Raw genomic sequence first — 10,674 nt, 5'->3', positions numbered from 1 at the left:
CGGATCCCTCGTTTCTCAGGCATGGGATATCACCAATTATAAGATTACAAGGATGCCACTTCATTGGAATGGATTATACCAACAATTATGTAAATTTCTGTCAGTTTAAACTTACTTTTGAGGCACTTTCTCGTGCTTGTTTTGAGCTGAAACTTTGTTATATGAAGTGGGTTTATGGTATTCCATCACATGGATCCGCCCATGTCTACCAAATGTGTTCTGGTCACAAGTTTCTTTTATTGTATATACTGGATATCACATAAAGAGCCATTGTTAAAAGCACACTATGGGAATCTCCTCACACTGCTAATTTAGCCATAAGGGTAATTACTATTTATTAGACAGATTTTGTATCAGCCTGTATCAAGGCTTGATATTTGATATCTATCAAATGGGACCCACAACTTGAACGACTTGTCGTTTGGTTGAATGATTCATCTATCAACTCGTAAAGGATCAGGCAGCTTGGCCTCTAGATCTGTTCAATCTCTTTTTCTCTATTACATCTTTGTTTCATAATATGATGCTACTGTGTCTTGCTACTAGGTTAGCTCAACAGGCTAGGATTAGTAAACCAACTTATTCTAGGTACAATTGTAGGTGAACTCATTTTCTTTCATCACATTGCCTGCAACCATGTGGAGGTGCATCAAAAAGCTAATAATAACAATGTGGCTGACTTACTCTACTATCGAGATCGGCTACCAATTTTTTGGGTGCCCATCAAAACAATAAGAGGCCGTTTGGTAGTGTTCATAAAAAACGTTTCTAGCGTTTTTGAGTGTTAATAGAACCAAAAAACGCAAAAAACCGTTTGGTTCTATAAAGCTCCGTTCCTGTTTTTTTGAAACTCAAAGTACATAAAAAACAAAAAATCAGTGATTTGACGAAACACCCCGCTCCCTATTCTGTCGGTGGGTTTCGTTTCAAAATAATATCTGTTGAAACAATCGTTGCCGACCCAATACCGCGACAGAGAGAGGAGAGCAAAGGAGAGAAGCCAAAACCGTCTCAGGTCTCGTTCTTCTTCTTCCTCCAACCTTCGTTCCCGACGGTCGGCGACAGAGAGAGGAGATCAGCGAGGAGAGAAGCCAGAACCCATATCTGAACTTCCGAAAAACCCATCTCAGGCAAGAAGTGATCTCGTTCTTCTTCTTCCTCCAACCTTCGTTCCCGACGGTCGGCGACAAGGAGAGGAGATCAGCGAAAGAGTTGAACCAGAACCCACTTCCCTCCTTCCGAAAAACCCATCTCAGGTCTCCATTCTTCTCGTTCGTCTTCTTCCTCCAACCTTCGTTCCCGACAATCGGCGAATCCAGCTTGTTCCAAGAGACCTTCCGAAAAACCCATCTCAGGTAACTTTATATTAGATCTCCTTTTGGGGAATTTTTCAAGAACACTACAATCTCATGGGTTGATCGCTGAAATTTTGGAGACATTCTCTCCATATTGGACTGTCTCTGGTCAAAATTTCAGACCTAACAGAACCCTAAACCCTATGATTTTGGCTACTGTTTTGGCGTTCCTTGGTTCCGGTTTGATGTTCTTTGCTACTAGATAGCAATATTGATTGTATATTGTCGCCTGGGTATTATCCCTTGATTATCATGTATTGCTCTTTGTGGCTGGTTGCTTCTAAGTTATCTCTGTGACGTGATAGTGCTGGATATGGTATTATAGCAGATTCTGAACCTCCTACAGATAACATCAATGTTCAAATCACATCTATCAAACTTAATGGTGCTTCACATAACCTTCTCTAGGCCCAGGCAGTTAAGGTGTATATCACTGCCAAAAGAAAGATGGATTATCTGGCAGCTGAGATGGTTTGGACTTTGGATATGTATGATGATGATAATGACACCCCCCATATGTTACCTTTACGAATTTTCTATATTTTACTTTTAACCGTCTGTTTAGATCTTGTCTTAGGTGAAGCGAAATTAGATTTTGTGCATGATATGATCCTCTGAAAGAATAGAAGTACACGACTCATATTAAAATACTCCAGCACTAATAGGGGTTTATACTGATAATGCTCTAGCACCAATTGCAGGGAGAAGAGCCCCACAGGGTGCCAAAGGTTAACCATAGAAAGGTGGAGGCCCCATCATCAATATGGTAAGAAATCGCCCCATGAGCAATAGGCCTAACCTTCAAAATCTCCAAACAGCACTTTTTTTTTTTTTGGATGAAGTAAAAATTCATTACCAAGAGAAAAGAAAGAATAAACATCTCCACGATACTGCATCCAAACCCCCATGAATTTCCTCCACTGATCTCCCACACCAGGGTTGAGTTCCAGTCAACATCTCCACGATGCTGCATCCAAACCCCCATGAATCAGTCTCAAAGCCATATCTGAACTTGCCAATGGAATCCCAAGCAGTAGATCAGTGGTTCCAAAATCACCCAGCATTGCTTGGTTGTTCTCATTAAGAAGGAAGTTGAAGGGCTTAAGATTTAAAATAAGTGTCCCTTTCGAATGCAATTCTAGAACTCCCTGAGCTAAGTCAATCCCATACCTGTGAACATCAGCATAAATAGAAAGCCAGTTAAGCAGCTCCATATTTACAACTATATGCATCATAAAGGATAGACCATTAGCATATTATTGTTTTGCAAACGCCCCGACTCACTGCAAAACATCAGGCAATGGAAGCTTGCTTCTTTATTATTTTCCTATGCTTGATATCTTTGTTATTTTCCTATGCTTGATATCTTTGTTATTTTCCTATGCTTGATATCTTTGTTATTTTGCCTATGCTTGATTTCTTTGTTACCTTACTTGGTTTTATTGGTCTTTCCATTATCTCTCTCCAAGATAATCTTTGTTATTTCTTTTTTTAGTGTTCAGTCTTTTTTTTGTCACAGTATGCTAACTTTTACACTAACTTATAATGCCTAGCTATTATGTCTGGAAGTAGTATCCCTGCCATTAAGTGGTCAGAATTTGAGACCACTGTTCTCATTGAAGCAATGAAAGAAGCTGTAAAAAATGGTCACAAATCCGGTAATTCATTTAACAAAACTGGATGGGAGAACATTACAAAGCAATTTCAACAGGCTTTAAATCGTCCAGTCGGGAGAGAACAGTTACGCAATAAGATGAACAAGTTGAAACAAGAGTATCAACAGTTCAAGAGACTGCTTGACACAACTGGATTTGGGTGGAACTCAATGACAAAAGCAGTCACAGTTGATGATGAGTCCTTATGGGATAGGGCAATACAGGTACCCTAGATTTCACTAGCTAGTTGAATTATTTAAAAATTAGATTACAATGAGTAGTACATATACGTGATACAATTACTGTTTATGCAGGCAAATCCAGGTTGGTTGAAATACAAGAAGTATGGATTAAACAATTGGCCAGATTTGAGCATGGTATTTGGGGGTGCATATGCTACAGGTAACTTAGGGGTTGATAGTGCTCAAGATTTGGATGGCATCGAAGCTGTTAATACAGTTGATATTGAGCAAGTCTCTCACTCCCCCAGTACCCCGGTGCATATAAGCATGAATGACCCCTTTCATGAGGATACTCATACTCCAACTCAGACCACCACAAAACGAAGTCTTGATAGGACACCTACGGGACGAAGAAAAAAGAGCGCCAATAAGGGAGATAGCCACGTGAAGGACTTGTATGGGAAGTATTTATCCATGAAAATTGAGAAAGCATCCAGTACTTCTGTTACATCTCCTGTTCGTGGTGGGGTAGGTGCATCTTGTCCTCGAGATTTCAGTGTGAGTGCATGTGAGGCGGTGATATCCTCCATACCGGATATATCAAAGAAGATATATTTGAAGGCCACCAGTCGTATGTGTACTGATCCTAGTTGGAGGGAGTTGTTTGTCTGTGCAGAGCCTGTGAAGAGGATTTGGCTTTTAGATGCCTTGGAGTAGTTGAGGTTGTGTTTGAATGCTACTTTTGATAATTTTGGATTCGAGAATCTACTTTTGATTTGTGTAATTTTACTTTTGGAGATACATTGCATGACTTGGCTTTTATTTATGCATAGTTTTTTTTTTTTATATTATTGATGTGTGTAATGTTGAACATGTGTTTTGGGTTGAGACGATGTGTCATCGTGTTATGTTTTACAGTTATTTGTTTCCAATTGTGTAGTAATTGTTTATTTATTGCAGTTATGTCAAATGCATTATGTCAAACTTCTAGTGATGAAGAAGATACGATCATTCACATGGGAATGGAATTATTGAGTGATGTTGTATATATTCGGGAACCATGTAGGGATAGTGTATTTCCAGGTGCTGTCATGATGCATGAGGTATTGAATGGGCATGCCAACAGATGCTATGAAGAGTTTAGGATGGAACGTCATGTCTTCCTGAACCTATGTGACTATGTTAGACATAGGGGGTGGTTGAAAGATACGACCAACATCCGAGTGGATGAACAGCTTGGAATGTTCCTATGGATTGTTGGGAAGGGTTCAAGTAATAGGGACACCCAAAATCATTTCAACCACTCAGGAGAAACAGTTAGTCGAACATTCAATGTTGTCTTGATTGCAATGCAACGCCTGGCTAAGGAGAAAATCAGACCGCCAGACGTCAATATGATACCGATAGAGATTGCACAGAACCCAAAATACTATCCTTTTTTCAAGGTAAATATGTTAATATGATACATGTTTGTAACTCAAGATATGAATGTTTATATTCTTATATGTACTGGCCATTTAATTGTCAATATATGTCATAGCATTGCATTGGCGCCATAGATGGTACTCATATCCATGCGGTAGTTCCAAGAGAGGATCAAATTCGATATAGGAATCGAAAGGGGATCACAACTCAAAATGTGATGTGTGCATGTTCATTTGACATGCGATTCATATATGTATATGCGGGATGGGAAGGTAGTGCAAATGACTGTCGGGTACTTGAACAGGCAAGAAGTGATCCTCGATTGAGTTTTCCACATCCACCTCCAGGTATTAACTTTATACTATTATATTAGATTTTCATTTGAGTGTATATGTAATAATATACATTATTTTTTGTCTGTAGGAAAGTATTATGTTGTCGACTCTGGGTATGCTAGCCAATCTGAATTTTTGACACCATTTAGGGGTGAGAGATACCATCTACCGGACTATAAAGGGCGTAGAAGATCCCCAAGAACAGCGAAAGAGTTGTTCAATTATAGGCATTCATCACTTCGGAATGTCATTGAACGCACATTTGGGGTATTGAAGAACAAATTTAAAATTTTAAGGCTAATGCATCAGTTCCCAGTGGAAGCTCAGGCATCAATCGTACTAGCATATTGTGGGCTACACAATTATATTCGAGAAGAGCATATTGCTGATGCAAAATTCGTGGAGATGAGCGATGATTTAAAAGTTGCAGAAGATGACTTGAATCCGCCACATGAAGATTTCGTTGATCATTCTACAATACAATCAAGTCAACGAAATCGGGCAAAAGAGATGAATGCCACTAGGCTAAGAATTACAAATGCAATGGCTAGACAGCAAAGGATGCCAGAACTAGTTGAAAACTAAAACCGATAACTATTTTGCCAAAACTAAAAACCTAAATTGATGTTTCAACCCACGTAGTACTTGTTTTATGGTACATTTATATATGTGGTACAAGTTGATATATTATTATGAATGTCATATATTTGGATGCTATATTAACTTTTTTGATAAATAAATTTTTGTTACAAATGACTTCTTCTATGCCCCCACTCATGATAGCAACTTGTGAAATTTGTGGGAAGAGTTGTGGTAAATATACAACCAAGTCGGGTAAAAATATTGGAAGAGAATTTTTCAAGTGTGAAGATTCATGTAATTTTTTCATGTGGGTGGACCAACTACATCTATGTAGATGTGATAAAGGTCAATGCAAAATACGAACTGCGACGAAAGGTCCAAACAAGAGACAGTATTTTCTATATCGCCCAAGTTCAACTGAGGTAATTTATTTCTACGATTGACCTATACCTATAGATAATTTATGATTTTTGTTTAATTCGATGTTAAATTTCAACGACCCTAATCACATCTATTATTTGATATAGGCTGATAACCGTGGATGTGGTATGTTTGTATGGTTGAACGATGAAACACATATCTCTACCATACAACATACATTATGTTCAGAAAACTCAAGCTCAACATCAACATCATCCAGACCACTTTCCGTTTCGAACGAGTACATGAAAGGATATCTGGAAGGAACACTTAAAGGATTAGAGGACCAAACAAATAAGATGAAAGACATCCTCCATGCATTCAAATCTTTAGACTTGGAAAAAAAGTGAAAATTTGGGGAATTATGTAATAGTTAACTTGCACAAGGCATTGTTAATAATGTATTTTATTCATCTTTTGGGAACCATGTTTTTTTTCGTTGGTGTGTAATATTTTATTGTCCCAAAAAAATTTATATGCTTATAGTATTTTAATGTTATTTTTGTAATTATTGACTTAAAAGAAAAGGAAAAAAAAAACCGTTTCTGCAACAAGTATTACCAAACGGCAGAAATGTCGTTTCTTGGTTCTGAAACTGTTCTAGAAACAGATTCACCAAACAGCCTTAAATCGTTTAAAAACGGCGTTTTGACACAGAAACTGAAATTTCCGTTTCTGACACGAAACGGAGTTTCTGGAACAGAAACGATACCAAACGGAGCCTAAGAGGCTCGTAAACATTTATTGTAGTATGCATGCTTTTCAATGTGGTCCATGATTTACTGGAACCATGCTTAAACATTGTGTTCATGTCTTGTACGTCCCAGAAAACCAATCAAGCCAGAGATGATTCCAGCTCTTATAGAGTACTGGTAGCTTCTCCAGGTTAGCTCTAACCAGTATGGAGTACAGCAGTAACATGTCATGCAGTACTAGCTGGGAGAGCTCAATGATCTCAGTTGATGCCCCTCATCCTAAACAGCATTGTGACCACCACAATAGAACTGGGATTTGAGACCATCATTTAACGAAATTATGGCAAAACTACTAAAAGGAGGAAAATGCTTGACTACAAAATTGCAGTATGGCCAAATCCCTCGGGAATGCAGGGAACCAAATGTGCCTTTCAACCTTACACATTGTTGGATTTAAAATCATTTTGGTGCAACAGCTCCACATTAACAGATTCTCTTTCCTCCAGTAGTTTTCTCCATAACCATAGAACCTGCATCAACCCGCCGTTCCCAACATGGGAAAGAAATACACGTCCTTGCACTGTGAAATACACAGAGACAAACTTAACAAGAACAAAGAAAGAACCAATGCCAAGAAGGTGCCATCTCAAACCTCCTTCCTGAATAGCCAGAAGAAACACCCAAGAAAGCATCAATATAAGGCATAAAGAGACTACTAAATGATAAGCAAACAAGCAGAGAGAGCATACCTTGATGCCTTCAAACAATTCCTTAGAAGTCTCCTTCAAGAAGTCAGCCAGTGTGCAGCCAATGAAAAGACCTAGAGGTACCATTAATTCTCTGTTTCTCACAACAGAAAATATTACGTCTGATAAGAAGCTAAAAATGAACAATGTAATCAGAGACCATTTCAATGCTCTCTCTCCATGTATCAGCAAGTGCTGCAGCACCAGATCCTCTGCTTTCCTCCAAGGAAACTCTTTCACTGGCTCAGGAAGAGAAGCCCACAGCCTCTCTCTGAAACGATACACATGCACCATCTTTTTATTTGGTTCACTGAAATGTGCAATGTTTGCTCTTCTTATTGGACATGTTCGAAATGATTGGAAGTTCTGAGTGCATGCAAACTGCGAGAGCCTATGGACTGGATACCTGTGGCCTTCAATAAACTTTATCTGTTGAAAGATGAGTGCAGTCAAACGCAAAATATTCGAAGATGTGAAGAGTTTTTCTAACAATAAAAGTCCTATTAGGAAAAAAATAGCTGACTGAAGCATAGTAGGAAGGTATTCCAACTGAAGTGGCTAATCTGGCCACATGGACTATTCATTGTGTCATTGGGGAGGGGGGGTGGATACCCGCATAGGCCACTTGTCCAATTGGAGGCCCATCACAGCCATATTTCCCAACTTATACTGTTATACAGGGCTTTCCCCTAGTTTTTCCAATGATCCTGTATGGCCCTTAGTCCCAAATTAAAATGACTCTTAAAAGGAATGCAGTTACATGTGGGGCACTCACACTGGACTGCAATTTGACTGTGATTAGACAATGTAGTGGATAACATGTCCACTAAGTTTCAGCCCCATCAAACACTGTCACATGGCTGAAAGCCATTGCAGTTAAAAGGCCCTCCAACTGCACTTCAGTTGGATCCCTGATCCCATTCTTTTACAGTTTTATTTTCAGTGACACGAATGGTCTTCCCATGGAGTACTGAACTCTAAATAAAAGACATAAGATCTTCAAAGATATGATTTCTGTTGTAGATTAAAATGAGATACAACTCAATGTAGGTGGAAGAAGATAGACACTATTGTAAATTTATCTAAGAGATCATGGCTTTGCAATTGAAGTATTGTTGATTTGATCAAAGAGTAGGCCTCCCCTTTGCAACACAAGGTTGCTAAATTATCAGCAAATAGAAAGATTAGCTTCATAGATGAAAATTGTAATGTAAGCATTTTCGTTTACAAGTATATTATAGAAAAGAGCCTTCATTTTTACAGCACTGAGTTTCAATTCGCACCAAAAGATGACCAATGCTTACATACCCATTAAAACTTTAGTTGCAGATGCCAAATCAAATAGGAAGGTCACAACATTCGCATTAATTTCTGGTGCTGTAAATGTTCTCTTCAAGTGTATATATTGGGAAAAATCCAATATGCCAACAATCTCCATTGTATTAGTAATGGCAAAACATAAAGATGGTGGAAGCTTGAAAGTTCCTCCTTACTGACTAAAATAATGATTTGATATTCAAGAAAGGCTTTTAAGGAAGTATAGTACTCATAGATTGGAAAGTTTTAAAGCATACCTTCAAATTCAAGACAATAACCATAATTAGAGAAAGACGATAGAGGATTGATTGGAGTGTGTTATCTCAATGCTTGATGGACAACAGGAGTTGATAGAAACTTGTCAAGACTTTGATGCAATGTTCACGACAATGGTACTGCCTGGGGTTTAATAGTTTCATATAGCTTTAGTTGACTGGAACTTGAGACATTCTCCTAGAGATGTACTGAGATTAAAAATGATTTAACAAACTCATAGGGAAAATGTCTTCCTAAACTAACAAGAGCATAGTTGCACGTAATGAAGAATGAAAAAGGAGAACTCAGTGTTGCTATTCAACTTCTATGTCTTCTCCTCAAAAGAAATCAGCAAGTGTAGTTTTCTTTAAAATTTTTTTAGGATTTAGCAAGGATCTCTAAAACCATAAGGTAGTTCATAGTTGTTTGGAAAAACAACCTTTTTTCCATCTGCGAGTTAATGGAGATATACAACAATAACCCAATATGCGCAAAAGAATAACACACTGAACAAATCAATCCAACAGGAAAAGCAAACGCCAATTTTAACATGGAAAACCCTTCTAAGGCGAAAGGAAACAAAAACATATATTCATGCTAAAACCAGCTTTGTCCCATCAAGAATTAAGTGCAAAATTCTCCAACAAAATCATTCCATTACACCATTGTACACCCATGGCTTTTCAACCCATTGGCGTCTGAGAATGAGCCTCATCTGGAAATGTTCTTAAGGAAGAATCCTGGAAAAATAGATTTTGAACCATAGAAGGAGCAGTAATACATCCAATCAATGACAAACCAAAAATTTCTCAAACCTAGGGATTCCTTTTACGGTGGTCTGTCTTACCATTCCGTCTCAAATGTGAACCCAACCAGATCCATATATGAAAAGAGTTCTATTTGCCATTGCTCTTAGAATCAAAATTTACAAACTAGATCCCATTTTTTCTCTCTCTAGAAGTAGGGATAGATGAAAAGGAAACATTAAAACGAGTAGCAGCAGTGAAGTCAAGTACCTGAAATCTCGATGACCCAGAGGATGCACAAGCTCTCAGCGCCATCTTTTTCTCTCTCTCTCTCTCTCTCTCTCTCTCTCTTAGCTGATAGCTCCCGTTTCCCAACCACCTGCGTCTTCTGCAACTGAACCTTCAGGTTCAGCTTCTTGTCGGCTCTTCAGCCCTTCTCCCCCACGCAAACCTGAGCTCCGAGGAAGTCCGAGCTTCCCACGCCCCGCCCAGCAAAACTAAACGAAGGCCTGCCCTGTTCAACAAAGACAATACTGATTACAGCACGAAGCTCCGTCAGATTGGAATCTCCTACATCATCGGGCAACTTGTGCAAGGCCTGTTCTGGTTCTGTGGGCCCCTGACAATTAAAGATTCCAATCCAAATCGTTTTAACTCTCCACTTTACATGGCCCCGTTTGTGCTCCTAGACCCTAGCTGGGCCACTGTACACGGGCTAAGAAATATGGACCTCTCCACAGCGAATCAGGCCCAGAGCATACTTGGGCTTTGATTTTGTTATAGTCTTGGAAGAACTCAACTCCATAAACTAGCTTACAAGGTAAGGGGACCCGAGACCATATCAACACACATCAATTCTCATAGGAAATCGATGCAGGATCAGCCCCCATAAGCTGATATGAGATTGTAACATACTACCATGCTTCTGAACCCGACATCCATGGCAGCCCACTCCGAATCA

The 10,674-nt window shown here is 38.9% G+C and overlaps 2 protein-coding genes across 3 annotated transcripts in view; both read right to left on the bottom strand.

Moving 5' to 3' along the window:
• Positions 1-10,230, bottom strand: part of LOC122088308 — a 14,569-nt gene extending 4,339 nt beyond the window's left edge. The window contains exon 1 of the mRNA XM_042657526.1: positions 10,038-10,230. The gene's annotated coding sequence lies outside the window, so the exon portion shown is untranslated. The remainder of the gene's footprint in view (positions 1-10,037) is intronic.
• LOC122088296 lies at positions 6,978-10,113 on the bottom strand. Of its 2 annotated transcripts, XM_042657513.1 has the most exons (4): positions 9,984-10,079; positions 8,970-9,111; positions 7,399-7,824; positions 6,978-7,308 (listed from the first exon to the last, which is right to left on the bottom strand). In XM_042657513.1, the coding sequence occupies exons 2-4, from the start codon at positions 8,991-8,993 to the stop codon at positions 7,087-7,089; spliced, it is 672 nt and encodes a 223-aa protein (XP_042513447.1). In that variant the 5' UTR covers positions 8,994-9,111; positions 9,984-10,079; the 3' UTR covers positions 6,978-7,086. The 2 variants fall into 2 exon arrangements, with proteins under 2 accessions (XP_042513447.1, XP_042513442.1); XM_042657508.1 differs by lacking the exon at positions 8,970-9,111 and having other exon boundaries at positions 9,984-10,113.
• Positions 10,231-10,674: the final 444 nt, after the last annotated feature.

The sequence above is a fragment of the Macadamia integrifolia genome, chromosome 2 (genome assembly GCF_013358625.1).
Source record: "Macadamia integrifolia cultivar HAES 741 chromosome 2, SCU_Mint_v3, whole genome shotgun sequence".
Taxonomy (NCBI): domain Eukaryota; kingdom Viridiplantae; phylum Streptophyta; class Magnoliopsida; order Proteales; family Proteaceae; genus Macadamia; species Macadamia integrifolia.
This window is presented reverse-complemented; position numbering and strand designations above follow the sequence as displayed.

Coding starts and splice junctions, on each gene's coding strand:
- LOC122088296 (XM_042657508.1), bottom strand. CDS start 10,028: ATGGCGCTGAGAGCTTGTGCATCCTCTGGGTCATCGAGATTTCAG. Junction 7,825..9,983: donor CTGGGTCATCGAGATTTCAG/GTACTTGACTTC, acceptor ATCTTTCAACAG/ATAAAGTTTATTGAAGGCCA. Junction 7,309..7,398: donor AATTGTTTGAAGGCATCAAG/GTATGCTCTCTC, acceptor CTGGCTATTCAG/GAAGGAGGTTTGAGATGGCA.